This window comes from Ramularia collo-cygni (genome assembly GCF_900074925.1).
Source record: "Ramularia collo-cygni strain URUG2 genome assembly, contig: RCC_scaffold05, whole genome shotgun sequence".
Classification (NCBI taxonomy): Eukaryota; Fungi; Ascomycota; class Dothideomycetes; order Mycosphaerellales; family Mycosphaerellaceae; genus Ramularia; species Ramularia collo-cygni.
In genome coordinates, this window is record NW_019716259.1 from 663,474 (window position 1) to 680,384 (window position 16,911).

At 52.0% G+C, this 16,911-nt stretch overlaps 8 protein-coding genes and 1 non-coding gene; 2 read left to right on the plus strand and 7 right to left on the minus strand.

Annotated features, from left to right (window-relative positions):
• Positions 1-187: 187 nt before the first annotated feature.
• RCC_03990 (probable glycogen debranching enzyme) lies at positions 188-4,958 on the plus strand (the record flags this gene model as incomplete). XM_023769272.1 has 3 exons in its annotated part: positions 188-423; positions 479-4,826; positions 4,881-4,958. 3 exons carry the CDS (start codon positions 188-190, stop codon positions 4,956-4,958), a joined length of 4,662 nt encoding a protein of 1,553 aa, XP_023625040.1.
• A 365-nt stretch (positions 4,959-5,323) lies between these two features.
• Positions 5,324-6,502, minus strand: RCC_03991 (uncharacterized protein; the record flags this gene model as incomplete). XM_023769273.1 has 3 exons in its annotated part: positions 5,324-6,083; positions 6,142-6,233; positions 6,287-6,502. 3 exons carry the CDS (start codon positions 6,500-6,502, stop codon positions 5,324-5,326), a joined length of 1,068 nt encoding a protein of 355 aa, XP_023625041.1.
• Positions 6,503-6,698: 196 nt separating this feature from the next.
• RCC_03992 (uncharacterized protein) lies at positions 6,699-7,127 on the plus strand (the record flags this gene model as incomplete). Its single annotated transcript, XM_023769274.1, has 1 exon — positions 6,699-7,127. The coding sequence occupies one exon, from the start codon at positions 6,699-6,701 to the stop codon at positions 7,125-7,127; it is 429 nt and encodes a 142-aa protein (XP_023625042.1).
• Positions 7,128-7,306: 179 nt separating this feature from the next.
• Positions 7,307-7,438, minus strand: tRNA. One transcript has 2 exons: positions 7,403-7,438; positions 7,307-7,341 (listed from the first exon to the last, which is right to left on the minus strand). It is a non-coding gene (tRNA).
• A 950-nt stretch (positions 7,439-8,388) lies between these two features.
• On the minus strand, positions 8,389-9,159 carry RCC_03993 (uncharacterized protein; the record flags this gene model as incomplete). XM_023769275.1 has 4 exons in its annotated part: positions 8,389-8,498; positions 8,556-8,767; positions 8,820-8,951; positions 9,002-9,159. The coding sequence occupies 4 exons, from the start codon at positions 9,157-9,159 to the stop codon at positions 8,389-8,391; spliced, it is 612 nt and encodes a 203-aa protein (XP_023625043.1).
• A 501-nt stretch (positions 9,160-9,660) lies between these two features.
• RCC_03994 (related to MND1 Mnd1/Hop2 complex promote meiotic chromosome pairing and DSB repair) lies at positions 9,661-10,438 on the minus strand (the record flags this gene model as incomplete). XM_023769276.1 has 3 exons in its annotated part: positions 9,661-10,187; positions 10,248-10,386; positions 10,436-10,438. 3 exons carry the CDS (start codon positions 10,436-10,438, stop codon positions 9,661-9,663), a joined length of 669 nt encoding a protein of 222 aa, XP_023625044.1.
• A 201-nt stretch (positions 10,439-10,639) lies between these two features.
• On the minus strand, positions 10,640-12,471 carry RCC_03995 (related to hexose transporter protein; the record flags this gene model as incomplete). XM_023769277.1 has 6 exons in its annotated part: positions 10,640-10,843; positions 10,894-11,701; positions 11,752-11,888; positions 11,941-11,974; positions 12,024-12,225; positions 12,285-12,471. The coding sequence occupies 6 exons, from the start codon at positions 12,469-12,471 to the stop codon at positions 10,640-10,642; spliced, it is 1,572 nt and encodes a 523-aa protein (XP_023625045.1).
• Positions 12,472-13,792: 1,321 nt separating this feature from the next.
• On the minus strand, positions 13,793-14,785 carry RCC_03996 (uncharacterized protein; the record flags this gene model as incomplete). Its single annotated transcript, XM_023769278.1, has 1 exon — positions 13,793-14,785. The coding sequence occupies one exon, from the start codon at positions 14,783-14,785 to the stop codon at positions 13,793-13,795; it is 993 nt and encodes a 330-aa protein (XP_023625046.1).
• Positions 14,786-15,298: 513 nt separating this feature from the next.
• On the minus strand, positions 15,299-16,734 carry RCC_03997 (related to DNA excision repair protein ERCC-8; the record flags this gene model as incomplete). XM_023769279.1 has 2 exons in its annotated part: positions 15,299-16,439; positions 16,496-16,734. 2 exons carry the CDS (start codon positions 16,732-16,734, stop codon positions 15,299-15,301), a joined length of 1,380 nt encoding a protein of 459 aa, XP_023625047.1.
• Between the last annotated feature and the right edge of the window lie 177 nt (positions 16,735-16,911).

Genomic DNA, 16,911 nt, shown 5'->3' on the forward strand with positions numbered 1-16,911 from the left:
CATTGAGCATCTCGTTCCTGCTGCACTCACGACTTTACGACTGACGACTGGACCTCGCTTGTCCCAGCCGGCGAGCATTCTCGGATTCGACTTCGAAGACGCTTTGGAATAAGGTAGAGGCCTTGAACTCTTTGACATCTCATCCTTCTGCACCACGCTAGATCAGCCATTGAATACCACCACCACCATGTCTCCGCAACAGATTTCCAATCACACCGTCCACCTCCTTCCTCTTAAGGATGATGGCTCTCCGGACCTACCAGGCGAGCCACCATACATCTACCTCACGCCGCCTACGCATCCCGCATACAGCATCCGATTCCAGATCGAAGGCACTAGCTCCATCACTCGAGAGGGTAGCCTATGGGTGAACATCCCGCCCAAAGGCGCGGACTTTGATCGCAAGAAGTTTTACGAATACAAGTGAGTTTCAGGACAACCCCAGCAATGTCCATCCTCAATGCTAACCTCTTTCCAGACTACACCCCAGCTTCACCGAGTCGATCAAGATCGACGTGCCCGTCTACATTGCAGGCGCTTTCGAGTTCTACTGCTCGTATACTCCCCTCCCAGTCTTCACCACTGGCAAACTTGCGGAGACCCCCAAACCGACACGCACTGAGAGCCATTACATCGATGTCTCGCCAAAGCTACACGTCGATAATTCGCCTCTTCCATTGGACTCCCTCTCGCTCATCTCGGTCCTTTCCAAGTTCATGGGATCCTACCCCGAGGACTTCAATCGCCATCTGCACGGAATCAGCGAGCGAGGCTACAACATGGTTCACTTCACACCTCTCATGATGCGTGGTGACAGCAATTCCCCATACTCCATTTACGACCAGCACACTTTCGACAAAGCCATCTTCCCCAAAGGCGAGGCTTCCGTCGCGGAGATGGTACACCACATGGAACACGAGCTCGGTCTTCTTAGTCTGACAGACGTTGTCTGGAACCACACTGCCAACAACAGCAAGTGGCTTGAGGAGCACCCCGAATGTGGTTACAACATCAAGACGGCGCCTCACCTCCAGTCAGCTTACGAGCTCGACAGTGCTTTCCTGGATTTCTCCTCCCGATTGTCATCTCTTGGACTGCCCACTCGTCTCAACAGTACAGATGATCTCCTCCGCATCATGGATGGTGCCAAAATTCACGTAATTGGCAACTGCAAGCTTTGGGAATTTTACGTTCTCGACGCCGATAAAGACGCTGCTGCCGCAACATCTGCGTGGATGGAGGGTAGGGTCAACTTTGATGGAGCAATCCCTGATGACATTGCTGCATGGCAACTCAAAGACAAGGCCGAATGGATCCGTGAAAACTGCTGCCCTGGTAAGGATCGCATGGGTGAGAGATTCCGAAGACACATTGTCCCTGAACGTGGAGCTGCCCTTTTGCAGAAGCTGTTTGGGAAATACAACAAGCAGCTCAACAGCTCCGGGGATGAACGCACGGCGTACGGAACTTTGCACCGCTTCCTCAATGAAGTCAACCTCGCCTGGTACAAGGAGTACGACGCAGATGTCGCCGCCATCATGGAACAGGTCTTTAACCGTACAAAGTATATGCGCCTTGACAGCAACGGACCCAAGATGGGCGACATTACCATTCAGAGCCCTTTGATTGAGTCGTACTTTACTCGCCTGCCAATCAACGAGACCACATCCAAGCATCATCCAGACTCTCTCGCTCTTGCCAACAACGGTTGGGTCTGGGCTGCAGATGTCATGCGCGACAATGCCGGTCCCAAGTCGAAGGTCTACCTCCGCCGCGAGCTCATCGTCTGGGGAGACTGCGTCAAGCTGCGTTATGGCAATGGTCCGGAAGACAGTCCATATTTGTGGAAATACATGATTGAGTWCACTCAGCTCATGGCAAAACATTTCCACGGCTTCCGCATTGACAACTGTCACTCCACGCCCCTCCACGTCGCATCCGCCATGCTCGACGCTGCTCGCCACGTTCGGCCCAATCTCGTTATTGCCGCTGAGCTGTTCAGTGGTGATGAGAAGATGGACTTTCTCTACTGTCAAAAGTTGGGCATCAGCTTCCTCATCCGCGAGGCGATGCAGTGTTGGTCTACCGCGGAAATGTCGAAACTCGTACACATCAACTGCGGCCGTCCTATTGGGAGCTTCGAGGTTGACGACATCTCCGGGAGTGACAAGCCATTGTCGGATCCCGCGTCTCCTGGCAGCAACGGCTCACCACAGGGTCGCGAGATTGTCCACAAGATCATCCCATCGAAGATCCACGCCCTTCTCATGGACTGCACACACGATAACGAAACACCCGTTCAACGCCGTGATGGCCGTGACACCCTGCCCAGCGCGGCCCTTGTGGCGATGTGCGCCTCCGCGAGCGGATCCAACTTTGGCTTCGACGAGTGCTACCCTCAATTGATTGAGCTGGTACACGAGACTCGTCCGTACTCGTCCCCCTACAGCAGCCTTCAAGCTAGTCAGGCCATGAAGGTGGGACCATCTGAGGGTATTGGTGGTATCAAGCGTCTCATGAACCAGCTACACACCATCATGGGTAAGGATGGCTATGACGAATCTTTTGTTCATCATGACGGCGAATACATAACCGTCCATCGTCTTCACCCCAAGTCCCGAAAAGGCTACTACCTCATCGCTCACACTGCTTTCCCTGGTTATGGCAACGGAAACGCCGGGTYCGGGCCGCAATGGCTTACTGGGACCAAGGCGAAGCTCCTCGGCGCCTGGAACTTGGAGTGCGATCAAAGTGAGGAGGCCAAGAAGGCGGCCATCAACGACAAGATTTTGCGTGGTATTCCCAGCAAGACCAAGGACCTGCGCGGCGTTACAGTTGAGGCTCGCGGCGATGATACTGTCCTCACTGTGCCAAGCGTCTTCCCGCCAGGCTCCATTGCCGTCTTCGAGACATGGATTCCGGGTGCTGAACACAGCGAGGGTCTTGACAAGTACCTCACCACCGGTGCTCGCGCAGCTTTCAAGGACTGCAGCCTAAACGACATCAACGCGATCATGTACCGTGCCGACTCGGAGGAGCGCGCCATGTCAAAGGGAGCTGATGGTGTTTACACGATCCCAGGATCCGGCGCTCTCGTGTACTGCGGTCTTCAAGGCTGGTGGTCTGTCCTTCGCGATGTTGTTGAGCACAACGATCTCGGCCACCCCATTTGCGACCATCTTCGTGAAGGTCAGTGGGCACTGGACTATATTGTTGAACGCCTCGAGAAGCTCGCACAGCGTCCCGACGGCATTTACAAAGGTGTCAAGCCGGTCGCGGAATGGCTGAAGCAGCGCTTTGATGCCATTCGCAATGTTCCAAGCTTCCTTCTTCCGCGCTGCTTTGCCCTGGTCATCCGTACTGGCAAGAAAGCGGCCACTGAGCGTGCGATTGAACAAATGCACCCAAACATCCAGCATGGACAGCACTTCCTCAAGTCACTGGCTATGGTGTCTTGCCAGCTCCAAGGATACATGGACAATGCTCGCCTCTGGCCCGACAAGCTCGATCCCTCTTTGGCTGCTGGACTGCCCCACTTTACTCAAGATTGGGCTCGTGTCTGGGGTCGTGACACTATGATCGCCATGCGTGGTCTTTTGACCTGCACTGGACGATATGATGAGGCGAAAGAGCATCTTCTCTGCTTCACCAGCTTGATCAAGCATGGAATGATTCCCAACTTGGTCAATTCTGGCAAGCTTCCTCGATACAACAGCAGAGACTCCGTCTGGTTCTTCCTTCAAAACATCCAGGACTACGTCGCACTCGTACCGAATGGTCAATCTCTCCTCCAGGAGCGCGTTCGTCGCCGGTTCCTACCATACAAGGATGACTGGTTCCCATTCGACGACCCAAAGGCATACTCCCAATACAGCACCGTCGAGGATGTTGTCCAGGAGTGCCTGCAGCGACACGCATCTGGCATGCACTTCCGCGAGTACAATGCCGGACCGGACCTCGACAGCCAGATGAAGAGCGAAGGTTTCAACATCGACATAGAGGTTGACTGGACCAACGGAATCATCTACGGCGGTAACGAGTGGAATTGTGGAACCTGGATGGACAAGATGGGCTCCTCCGCCAAGGCTGGCAACAAAGGACACCCCGGTACCTCCCGTGACGGCGCGCCAGWGGAGATAACCGGTCTGCTGTACAGCTGTCTTCACTGGGTCGATGGCCTCAAGGCTGCGGGCAAGTTCAAGTACGATGGTATTACCAAACCTGATGGCACCCTCATCACCTACGGCGCTTGGGCGGCCTTGATTCGCAACAGCTTCGAGCACCACTACTACGTTCCTACCGACCCAGCCAAATTTGCCGAGTACGATRTCAACGCGAAGATTGTCAACCGCAAGGGCATCTACAAGGACGTTCACCGCTGCAAGAAGGAGTACAGAGATTACCAGCTGCGCCCCAACTTCCCCATTGCCATGGTCGTCGCACCAGATCTCTTCGATCCCGCTCACGCTATCGGCGCACTGGAGATTGCAGACAAGAACCTGCGCGGCCCAACCGGAATGGCTACCCTGGATCCAGCTGATATGGAGTACCACCCAGACTACATCAACAGCGATGACTCTGACAACTACCAGACAGCCCAAGGACGCAACTACCACCAAGGTCCCGAGTGGCTGTGGCCGACGGGATTTTTCCTTCGTGCTCTTCTCAAGTTCGACTTGAAGCGTCGCCAGACCAAGGAGGAGCGTGTGGAGRCATTCCAACAGGTCACTCAACGTCTCAAGGGGTGTCGTCAAGAGATTCACGACTCGCCTTGGCGTGGTCTGACTGAGCTGAGCAACAAGAATGGCTCCATGTGTCACGATTCGGTGAGTCAATTTTTGTCAAGACGACTCCGTTTTTCATGCTAACTTTGATCGCAGTGCCCTACCCAAGCGTGGTCTGCCGGGTGCATAATAGACCTCTTCGATGACGCGAGCCGAATCACGATGGAGTCTTGAGGCGTGTCCGCTCTCGCACCTACGATGCGATGCCTTGGGGATTGTCAGATTGGTGATGTCGAAACTACCTCTGAGATCTCTCGAGCGGATGGGAAAATAGAGTCGGATGGGACGGAGACCTAATGATGGGAGGAAAGGATGAGCACCTAATGAGACGTTTCAAGTTCCTAGATCTGAGATTTCGATATCGATTTCATTGCCTAATTCTCGGTTCAACTTTATACTAGTTTGGTGCTTGTGAAATTTCGGTGAGCTCTGCTGTGCTTTTCAGATTGATGCTGAGCATGACATGTCGAGTAGCTCAATACACAAGGTGATAGTCAATCGCCAGCATCATCTTCAGCACTCAAATGCTCGCCCACCCATCAAAGCTCTGCCCTCCCGTGCCCGGCTGAACCAGACCCAAATCCAAAACACCCCTTGACGATCGGATCCCTCTCATAGAATTGATTCAAAATCCACGCCACCGTCTCATTACCAACCCCATCCGCCAATCCCAACCAATGCTGATTCCGAACTCTCTCATCAAAAACCCACGCATTACTGGCATTCTTCGCCGTGATGTTATTATACCCAAATTCATTGACATACTTGAAAGGACTCTGAATTCCCAACTTCTCGAACCCCTGCAAGCCGAGAATTCCATAGAGAACGGTAATAGGATCCCAAGATTCCCTGGCGGTGGCATAGCGTCCTACATACCATTCATAAGCGGCGCGGATGGGAGAGGTGGAGGGAGCGGTATAGTGGAGCGATTGGCCGGAGAAGATTGCCTCGCCGAGTTCGCCGCCGGAATAGGTGATGGGGATGTGGGCGGGCCAGAGGGAGAGGGTGGTGATTGTGGAGGAAGGGTCTGAGCCGCCGAAATTGAATTCCCAACCTGAAGGGTAGCGGCCGCCCATTATGATTAGTTTCTGGACTTTTTGGGAAATTAGAGAGTGGCCCGTGGGGGTTGAGAGGAGGGAGGCTAGGTTGGTGAGGAAGCCGATGGAGATTATTGTTGTGCTGTTTGGTTCTGCGGATTGTAGGAGGGAGGTGTAGAGGTCCAAGGGGGTGGAAGTGTCGTTTGCATATTGGAGTTTGTGGGGGAAGTTGTGGGAGATTTTGGAGGCGTATTCTCCTAGGCTGTATGGTGGTTGTCCTTAGTATTGGTGATTGAAGATGATGCGAAATCGAGACTTACGTGAACATGTAGGAGTCCGAGAATGTCTCGTTTGTGAGGGGTCGTAGGGCTCCTATGGGGACATCTCCATTGCCGTAGTAGGTATTGACTACCTGGAGGAATTGGTCAGTTTGGATGCTTGTTGGTGTTGATCAGGGAGACAAACGCTTGCTGCCAAAGCTCCATACTTTGAAGGCGTGTTGATCATCACAGCTTGAAGGTCACAGAGGCCACAATTGTGCAAGACATTGGCGATTGCCAATGCCCCGACATCGTCGACATCAGAGAAGAAATCTGTATCGATTATGACGGGTTTTGCTGTATCATGAGCAGAAACGTAGGCGAAGAGGGCGAAAAGGGAGGAGAAGGTGGGAACAAACATGTTTGCTGGCCTACAGAAGAGACATGCATATCATTCATCTCGTCAATGTTATTGATGTCGTGGTGGGGAGAAAAGATGAGATAGGCATAACTCCGGGTGGTGTTGTTGGCGGTCGATCCGCGAGTCATTGAATGCTTCGCCAGCCGACATCAACTTCACACCCTGTCCTACTATAGTTCCACCCATCCATCCTAAAATGTCCCGCCGTCTCCTCTCACTCTTCCGCGCGGAAGAACTGCAGAACACGGGCTCCGTAGCCCGCGATCTCCTCGCTTCCGAACGCACATTCCTAGCCTGGGCGAGAACGGGATTGGGATTCATCGCCCTGGGCGTAGCGCTTGAGAAAGTCGAAGCCTTTGCCGCAATTTCCCCGACTCTGCTACATCTTGAAGACGGTCGGACGAGAATCGCTGCGGGCGTGCTTGTGGGGAGTGGGAGTTTGTGCGTTGCACATGGGACACAGAGATATTTCAGTGTTTTGCGGTCGATACAACGAGGCGTGTTCAGGCCGAATGTCGCCGGCGTGACGTTGATGGCTGCCACGAGTGTTGGCGTCGCTTTTGCTGGTGCTCTACTGGTTTTGGAGAATGATGGAGGTCGCAAGTCTGATGCCATCAAGACGTGAAGTGGGTGTTTGAATCGCAGATTTGATACCGCTGTCGAACATCTGCCGAGAAGAAGGCAACACCTCAGGATCAATTGAGCCAGATGGCATTCAATCAAACCTCGAATCCGGTCCATCTCATCTCCCTCCAGCTCCAAAAAGCATTCCCCGACAGAAAGGAAGGGAAAAACCAACGATGCTGGAGCCTGACAGATTAGAACTGTCCTCTGCAGCCGAAGGTTAACAACACGAACGAACGGTCGAACAATGAAGGTAATCAACGAAAGTGATATTCTCATCCGACTGCTATGTCACCACTACACCAAAGCCCCTGAAGTTTTCCCTAGACCAAGATCCCAGAGTTTGGCACCATGATTGACCTTGGAAAAGCCTGCGAAAGATGGCAGAAGGCAGCTGCGAAAAGCGGACAGGTGTGGCCAAAGCGGTATGCAATGCTCGCCATCATGAAGACTCCCTGGAAATGAATTTCCCTTCGATGACGATCCTGCCCATGGCCTTGAGAATCTCCAACATCTCTTTTTGCGAGAGAAATAACAGTCAGCTACTGTACCTTTGAGTACTACGCAACACAGATCTCTCAGACTCAGGCTAAGACTTTGAATCGCAACGACTGGCCGCTTCGCAGAGGGTCATCATTCTTCTCGTATCGAATCTCTTTGGCTTTCATCTAAGCTCCGCGAGTTTAGTGAAATCTTCAAGGAGCTTTCTGTGGTGTTTCTCATTACTTGATCTGCCGCAATACGAGATGCAACCACTCTTGTTCTGGTTCACTTTCAGTGGGTGTCGTACTTTGGCGATATCCGCTTTGAAATCGGTTCGGGCGTGCAGCTACTTCAAAGGCCGCGGAGTAGTTCTCCGAGACACTACGGATTACGTCAAGATGGATGTGATGTAACGCGACGAGGGACACAGGCAATAAGACATACAATGCAAGTCGCTCGACATAGCCGAAATGAGGGGAGGGGAGGTGATGCGTGTTCGACCCAAAGCAAGCTCAAGTCCATGATCGACCTTGTATCAAGGCAGGCAAGTATGGATTATGTTTCTCGGTGGGCAAGCGATTCGCTGACCGAGTACAGGACTGGGACTTGAAGGCAACCACTTCCATTKGGTGAATGCACTGCGATATAGTGCTTCCGATTCTAGTGTTTGTAGCATGCTTGTRACACCCTGATCACCTCATTGGCATCACCTCACGCACACCCGCTCTCTCTGGCCACGGAGACACCGTCTTCTACTCTCTTCCTCTTCTTTGGCCTCCCTAGATGTAGACTGGCTTCAAGTACACATCCGCACAGCTACCGGGAGCCGGAGTGCTATAGTAACTGATGCGGAAAAAGAGCTGAGGATCACCATGCCACCAATCGCAAACTGTCGTCGAGTCAGCATTCACTCGGATCTATGGTGTCGCTCTTGCATAAAACTCACCCAGCCATCCTCCGAACATATCATTGGGCGAACCGGGAGCTTGTACATTGCTAGTCCACTGCAGTCCCGTATCGTTCATGAAGAAGCCAGAGATTGTAAAATCAGGACCGCTGACACCGATGTTGACACGCACTGGCTGCCAGGCGGAGTAGAAGCTCACCGCGGGAACCATGACCAGTCCCCAGGGGTAATCGCTGCCGAAGTCGAAGAGGCTTTCGCAGCGTGTCAGTGAGCATCATCTGGGCGGAAGAAATGGATCCTTACGCGTTGTAGTACTGCATGTCRTTGGCAGTGACATTGATGGCGCCGAGATAGCCTTTCATATGATCGGTAGAGGCGTTGTGGTCATGCAAGAAGGTGACATCAGACGTGCCCGCACCAGTATGGTAAGACGAGCTGGTATTGTGTGAGTTGGCTGATGATTTAGAGGAGGGAGAGAACCATACAGCCAAAGGTCGCCGTATTCGGCTTTGCCATGGTCACTATCGGGTTTGAGCTGCGTCTTGAGATAGTACATGCGGGTGGTATTGAGGGCTGCGGAAGAAAGGGAGATGCATGTGAAGAAAAGCGTGATGATTTTCATCACGGCGGTCTGATGATGCATTGTGATGTTTGCACGGTGTTGTATGGAGATTGTGCGGTATCAATCGAACGAAGCAAGGTATGTACTTATCTATAGATCATGCAGCTGCAGCCCTATAGATGACCCCCATGTCGGCAAGCACGAATACCAGATGTAACGTCATTCTGGTCACACGACGATTGTGCCACTTGGGCCCAATTCTCCGTTTGGAATCTTTGTGTGAACGTCGCTCGGGTTCTTGCGTTACGCTGAGAAAGTTGAAATTGGAACATTGCGTGACTGGTGGTGGTTGGTCGTTGATCATTTTCTTGAAGCAACTTATCGTTGCTGATTAGCTCCTAGCTCCTTCTGGTTTGTTATTGTAACTTCGATTGTGGTTGAACCATCGCTCGAGCAACATTGGGCGACATCTCTTTGTTGATTACCCAGATATCAAGGGCTAAGATTTGCATTGTTTCGTGGCCATTGCAGAAGAGTGGCGCATCAGCAACCTACAGATTGTCCTGCGATCCCACCAGTGCCTCAGATAGTGAAAACAAGGTCTCGCAGTCCGCCCTCTTCTTCATCATACTCATCGCCATAAAGTCCCTTCTGCAACTCCTTCACCATGTCGTGGTGGCCCTGCTTCTTGTACCAGTCCTCTATGGAGTTGATCTGATCAGAGCACTCATCCGCCTCCTTGTACCACACTTTCGCCTCCACTTTCTTGCGCTCCACCTCGGTGGGATCACTCTCGCTGTAAGTAGCCAGCTCCTTTTGCAGATCTTTGAGCTCTTTTTCAAGTTCGGCTTTGGCAGCCACCACTTCTGCACGAGACTCTCCTGGGTTGTCGAGCATTTCCTCTTCCTCTTCAAGCTGGGTGGCTTTCTCGATGATCTTGCTCCTGAGGTCTTGCACAAGGACGTCGACTTTGTTGTGGAGGGACTGTGCTTCATCCAGGAGCTTCTGCTTGGAAATCTTATTTGCAGATGGAAACGACCAGTACCAGTTTCCGGAGCCAATCTTCTCACATCTGACTTTATTCTCATCCACGAGAGTCTGAAGATAGTCTGCAAGAGACATGATCGTCAGCAAGATAACATGGCAGGTCATGGATTGGATTGGYACACCTTTGACTTGCATGCCACTGATCCCGGAGGCTGCCACTAGCTGCTTCTCCAGCTCTTTGGAGTTGTGTGCTGTGCCTGATCTCTGGAAGTAGGCATGGCATTTTGCCAGCTTGAGCGGGTTGCAGTTGACCTTGGGTGCCTGCGAGTCCTGTCAGTGGCGGAAGGGCTGTCAGCAACGCTGTGCTTACCATAGCGCAGATCTTTGAAGCTTTGGGTGAATACTTGTCGGCTGTATTTGTATGGCAGGTGAGGAGGAAAGCAGAACAACTATTGATGCTTGACGGAGACCCACTTTGATGCGTCCGTGAGGCAGGAGCGGAATAGTTACCACAGATCAGGGAGGAACCATGCAAAACGTGAACTTCATACTTCGTTGACGATATATCTCATTCTTACAACTCGCGATGCTCCACCTCAGGATTCTTCCTATCCATGTCATGGTCCACACCACCCATCTCCGCCGAGAGAATCTTGCCTTTCTCGGTGGCAACAGCGCCACCGACAAGCGCATCCTGACCATCAAAGTACTTGGCAATCTCTTCGAGCGGAGTATAACGGGTCTCGATGTAGTAAAAGTAGACCACAGCGAGTTCAATCTATAAAAGTCAGTGCTGTGCTTGGAGTATTTCAAGATGGAAAAACTTACAGCAAGCCACACGCAGTACACAATGTAGTACTTCCATTTGATGTCCCTCAGCGCGATCGGATTGACGTACTGGTTGAAGAACAGGGCGACATTCACCATCAAGAACATCAGAGTCAGACCCTTGGCWCGGAGGTTGTAGGGCAAGATTTCGCATCCATATCCCACAAGGAGTCCAGACCATGCCAGGTTATAGAAAATATAGTAGATGAATACCATGGCGATGACCGCATGACCTGCAGATGCGACGCCCGACTTCGTGTATGTTGCGGCACAAGCCGTCCAGATGCAGAATGTGCCAAACATGCCGGAGGTGGAGACCAGGAACAGGGTGCGTCTGCCAACGTAATCAACGATGAAGCATTGGCCGAGGGCGACGGCCATGTTCATGATCTGGAGCCCGCCGTTGATGAGCAGTTTTGTGTTGTCGTTGGTGACGCCGACATCATCGAGGACGATGTTCAGATAGTACGAAGCGATACCGTTCCCAGACCATTGAGAGAAGAGACCCAGGGTGAGTAGAATGAGGAGCCTGCGGCGGTTGCCAACCGTCTTGAAGAACACAAGCCAGCCGTTTCCCTCGAATTCCTTCTCAAGTGCAATGGTTTCCTTGATCTCTTGCACTTCAAGCATGACCAATTCGTCGTTGAGATCTCCATTTGCGTGCGTTTTAGCAAGAACGTGGTGCGCCCTCTCTGTTTTGCCTTTGGCGAACAAGAAACGCGGGCTCTCGGGTACGAACCAAACGAAGACCAGTTGCAGAATGGGTGCAAATCCTTGGAGAAGCGAGGGGATTCTCCAAGACCAGTTGCTGTTCCAGGTTAGAAGGGCATGTGCGAGTGAAGTTTGCATAGTACTCACTTGTTTATTTGATTGGTGCCATAGGTCGCCCATGCTGCGATGATAGCGCCAACATACCAGGTCGTGTTGTAGATGGTCGTGAAGATTGCACGGTGCTGTGGATGAGCGAGTTCCGTGATAAGCAAGGGAGATGCTCCCTGAATCCAGGTTAGAATGATAGATGCATTTTAGCTGTGGATCAATACTTACTTGAGCAATTGATGTGCCGAATCCGATGAAGAATCTTGAATGCCTTAGTACGATCGATGCAAACAACAAACTGTTGAACAAACCTCGCAGCGATGAACATTCGAAAGTTGATCGAGATTCCCTGTAGCGCCACACCAACAAGGCCGATGAGACAACCAATAATGATTCCCCAACGTCTGCCCCAGCCATCCGCAATGTAAGGAGTGATGGGAAGTGCCACGATACCACCGACTGCCATGATCGACGAGAACAGACCGAGAAGCGAGCCTTCCGGGAAGTCGAAGTCTACAAGGCCATATCAGTCAAAGATCTATGTATTGCTTGTGGGGGGATTTCAGCCTTACGGACTCGCCATGGCTCCAGAGACTGCAGTCCATTCACCATACTACCATCGAAGCCATTGGATGCCGATGTAAGAACGACGAACATCAGGACGATGTACGTCTTCCTCAAACCGGGATCTTTGTACCAGGTCACTTCAGCGAATTCGCGCTCCACATAGCGGAAGGTTCCCTTGCTTGGGCGGTCCATGTTCGCGGTGCAATCTCAGTATCGAGGCGATGAGATGCAATGGTAGTAGAATGTGAAGTTTCAAGGACGTGGTATGGGTCCACAGGAAGCCTTTATGGGAGCTCACTCATAGCATCGCATTCATCCAGAATACCCGGTCAGTATACCGCGGCCGAGTCACCCAAAGCTGGGCGTCTCATGTCGGGTGTGATGTCGGTTGGGCACGCGGTAGCGCCACAGCGTCGCCAACAGCAATATAGGAAAGATGTCTGGGCACGGTATAGACCCAGTGGATTGCACTCGTCTGATTCGCCAAACGAACAGCCCTCAGCGCACAAGACATTGACTACTGCACTCCACGGCGGACTAGACCAGCAGGGGTCCGGAGAATGCCTGCATGTCTCGCTTCTCCAGATTTGAGATCCACTGAATTTGTGGAAGACAAGAGCGGAGTAGAGCAGCCTTGCCGGCTAAATGCAAGTGAATTTATCCAAGCCAAGCGATGGTCCAGATCTGCTCTCTTCTACAGCTCGCAATGCCACATGTGCCTGTGCGTACAGCATCCCTGGATCCGAGTAATATGCTGCCCTGGCGAATGCCTTCGTATGGATATCTCGATTGGCCACTTCTGTCTGGGAGATTTCGCCGCCGTTGCTCCCTGGTTAGATGACAATTCCAGGCAGACGGAAGAACAAAGTAAGAAGCGCGGGTGAATAGAAGCCGTGTTTCTGGATTGTCAATCTACACGACACATGGCGATCTTTTGGACCCAAATTGAAGCTTTGTGAGCCACGTGGGATAGATCAGATCGCGCAGACTAAAGTCGGGATGCCAGGAGAGCTTTTAAGTGGTGCAGACTCGGATCCAGTAGGCCCAGAGATGCAGTCCGCAGGGATCAAGGTCTACCGGTCTATCGAATATGTCAGAGTTGCGGCCTACAATCCAGATCCTGCGAGATGACAGCCTGAGAAGATGAGACATCGCAGCATGCGAGGAGTCATGAGAATGATCAGGTTCACGGACCGCGAATGTTCACTTTACCTAATTTACTGTGTCGAGCATCCGGGTAAGATGGTACACCTCGTGCTCATGATTCCAGAGTCGGGGCGGTGGACCGATCACCCGACATGGGCTATGTATGAATCATGATCCTTCATTGACGCCTCCTATTGAGGCAAGTTGGCGGCTGAATGGAGACTCCAAGGTGCGTATGCCATGTCCGGCTGCTTGCACTTACTGGGATCCAATGTAATTAGGCCTTGACGCGGTACATGCGGGTTCTCCAGACGCAATCACGCTGGTATTACGACCCTGCAAAAGTCCGGTATTTTAAGCACATCCTTCATCTGATGGGTAAGTCGGCAGCCGTGCCATATTCGCCGTTGGGTTCGCCATGAGCGTCCAAAAGAGTTTGCGAAATCCAGGACTCAACTTCGCTGTTATGGCTTGGATCTTCATCGGTGTGATCCTCCTCGTTCTCGGTGGCGATATCCGATTCGCTCGTTCCGCCTCCTCTACGTCGCTTCCGGCGGGACGACTGGCCTGGATCACTCAACGAGCTTTGATCGTCCAAAGACCCCGAGTCTGCCTTGAAAGCTCGTTCTTCCTTCACGCCACCTCCATGCCTGGTTTTTTGCCGCTTGTTCCTGCGACCAGCACGCTTCGGAGAGTCCACCTCACCCGGACGAGCTGCCTCAACAAAGGCTAGATCTCCAGTCTTACCGAGACGTTCAGCAGCGGCTTCCTCGAGGAGAATGCCCATCGCGATCAGTGCAGTCTCATCCATGCTCTCGAATGAATCTTGAGCATCTGGGTGCGCGCCATAAAAGTCGGACGCATGGGCATGTATGGCTTTCAGCAGATCCGAGTCTGGTAGACGATGTTGAAGATATCGATGCGCCGAGAACTGCTCGTAGCTTGCATCTTGCGCAGGATCTTGCTTGTAGCGAAATAAATAGTCGGCGGCAGCGACCGGCTGCTGATTCTCCTTGACAAGTCCATCGTAACCAAGTCGTCCTGCTACTGCATCGTAGATGGTGAAAGGGTCGTCGCTATCCTGCTCGGAGTCTTCGCCGAGATTATCGATGTCGGAGAATTTCTCGTCCACGGCATCCAGAGCGCCAGCTTGTGGCTTCTCATTGGCAGCAGTGTCAATTTTCCGAAATGGTGTGGTTTTTACAGGTTTGAAGTCGGCTGGAGTTTTCGATTTCTTGCTCCGTTGGGCTACTCGATCATTCGATTGTACCACCGACAGTTCCCCGTCGTTTCTGAGCGCGCTGTGCTTTTCGTCTACAGCTGGCAAAGACACGTTGATGGGTGGTGTGTCGCCAGGCATTCTGTCTGAACTACTGGGTCGCGCGTGTGGAAGGCCGCCCAGAAATGGCACGTCTTTCGATTCTGCTTCTATTTCAGGTAAATCTCCCGCAAATTGCGAACCGTTTGAGGCTGATGACAGAGACATGTTCGTGTCATGTTGATGATTCTCAAGTCACGTCGAGTTCGTGATGAGAAGAGGGTGAATCAAAATTTCACGGGCTTTGATGGAGAGTTAGTTACCTTAGGGTTGTGATAGGGTTGTGGTAAGGTAGTGACGGGAGCATGTCAATTCCTGCACGACGCCCATCTGGCAGCGGAAGAGCGGAGTCTATCAGTCGCACAGTCATTCGGTTGTTATGTTCGATAGCTCTGGATGCCGTAATACTCGCCTGGTGGCCCTCGGTTGCAAAAACGAACATGAACAAGCGCTTAAATCTTCTCAAACCGACTGCTATTCTCAACGAGAACAATTCCTTGGTCAAGCACTATGCAGAGGCACCACAATATCCCCTTCAGCAATGTTTGTCATCATTCAGGAGAACAGAATCTTCTTCTTCGTGAGATCCTGCACAACCCGCTCAAACTCCTCCCTCTTCCTCTTCCTCTCCGCTCCATCGCCTTCCAGTCCATCCCTCTCAACAGCCTGTTCCTGTTCCGCAACGACATCCTCCATAGTCCTCGGTCTCCAACACCTGATCGTTCCGTCCCCATGTGCAGAATACATCTCTATTGAATGTGCCCTCCACGCTAAAGCCGTCGTTCTCGACTTCATACTCCTGGCATTCGAATCAGAGCCCGGCAAACCCTTGACCCTCAGTCGACTTTGTAACGTCCCAGAATGCATGTCAAATCCCAGGATTTCCTTGGGATTCGGATAGAAGATGGTTTCTTTTCCAAGCTCGCTCAAATGGCTTGGGACAATGAGCGGTAGAACAGCAGTCGTGGATGAGTTCTTCAAGCCAGGGCCGAAGTTTGCTAGAGTGTTCGCTCCAGTTTGCACATCCCATATCCTCATTCTCTCGTCGTGGCCGTTAGATAGTAGGTATCTTCCATCCTCGGTCCAAACGATACCATTAGCAGCTCCGATATGCGACTTCCCACGTTCGCGTCCTCGAGCACCGGTTCCCTTTCCATCATAGCCAGCGACACCAATACTGTCCTCCAAATCTAGCACTCCAAGCGAACTAGCGCTTCTTCGAATATCCCATAGCCGCACAACACCGTCTGTGGCACTGCTGGCCAAAACATGCTCGTCTCTGGGATGCCACGCCACGGAGAGAACAGATCCATGATGTCCAGGAAGAGAATGTGTGCTTGCGCCACTTCGAAGATCCACGAGTCTGACAGCCGGATGCTGGGATGCACAGGCTACAAGGAGATGTGATGCGATGTTAGAAGTGGCATGAGAGTAGATGACAGAGCCGAGGTCGAAACTAGCAGAACTCTTGAGTGTTTCTGATGAAAACAGTTTGAGAGTGTGGTCGTAGCCTGAAGTCAAAAGCGCCAGAGAGTCGAAAGGGTAGAAAGAGATGTGAGTGATTCCCAGACTAGCAGTTGTGGAAGTCCTAGCAGTGACTTCGAGAGGCACATGAGTATGTACTTCACCCGAAGATGCTTCCGCCGATTCTAGATCCCAGACTGCGAGAGAAGAGTCGGCGCCCGCTGATATTAAGCTTGATGAATGAGAAATCAGCCATCGCAGAAATGCACTGGAAGATGACAAACTTACTATCTGCCTTCGAAACGATCAATGGCTATACTGCTTACTCCCGCTGCATGAGCAACATCTCTCGTTCGAATCGTACTTCCACCTGCTGTGGCAATCACTGGTCTCGTCCCATCTTGATGATCAAGAGCAAATCTCACATCCGTGGCCTGTAAAGCTTTGAGCAAGCGATTGTTCTGAGCCTTAGCGAGAGCTTGCGAGCTGATGGCCCCTAATTGGCGATTGAATAGGAAAGAGTTCATTAAGAAGCTTCATGGTCGTTGTCAGGACCACTCACATTGTATTGTTGTTGCAAGAAGCAGAGATGAGATTGGCGGACGAACCGCGTTGTTAGTCAGCGTGCCGATCACTTTGGAAGAGGATGGCAATGCAACAAGGGGTTGGACGCATCTTCCGCTGGTTCTGTTCCTGTTTTATTG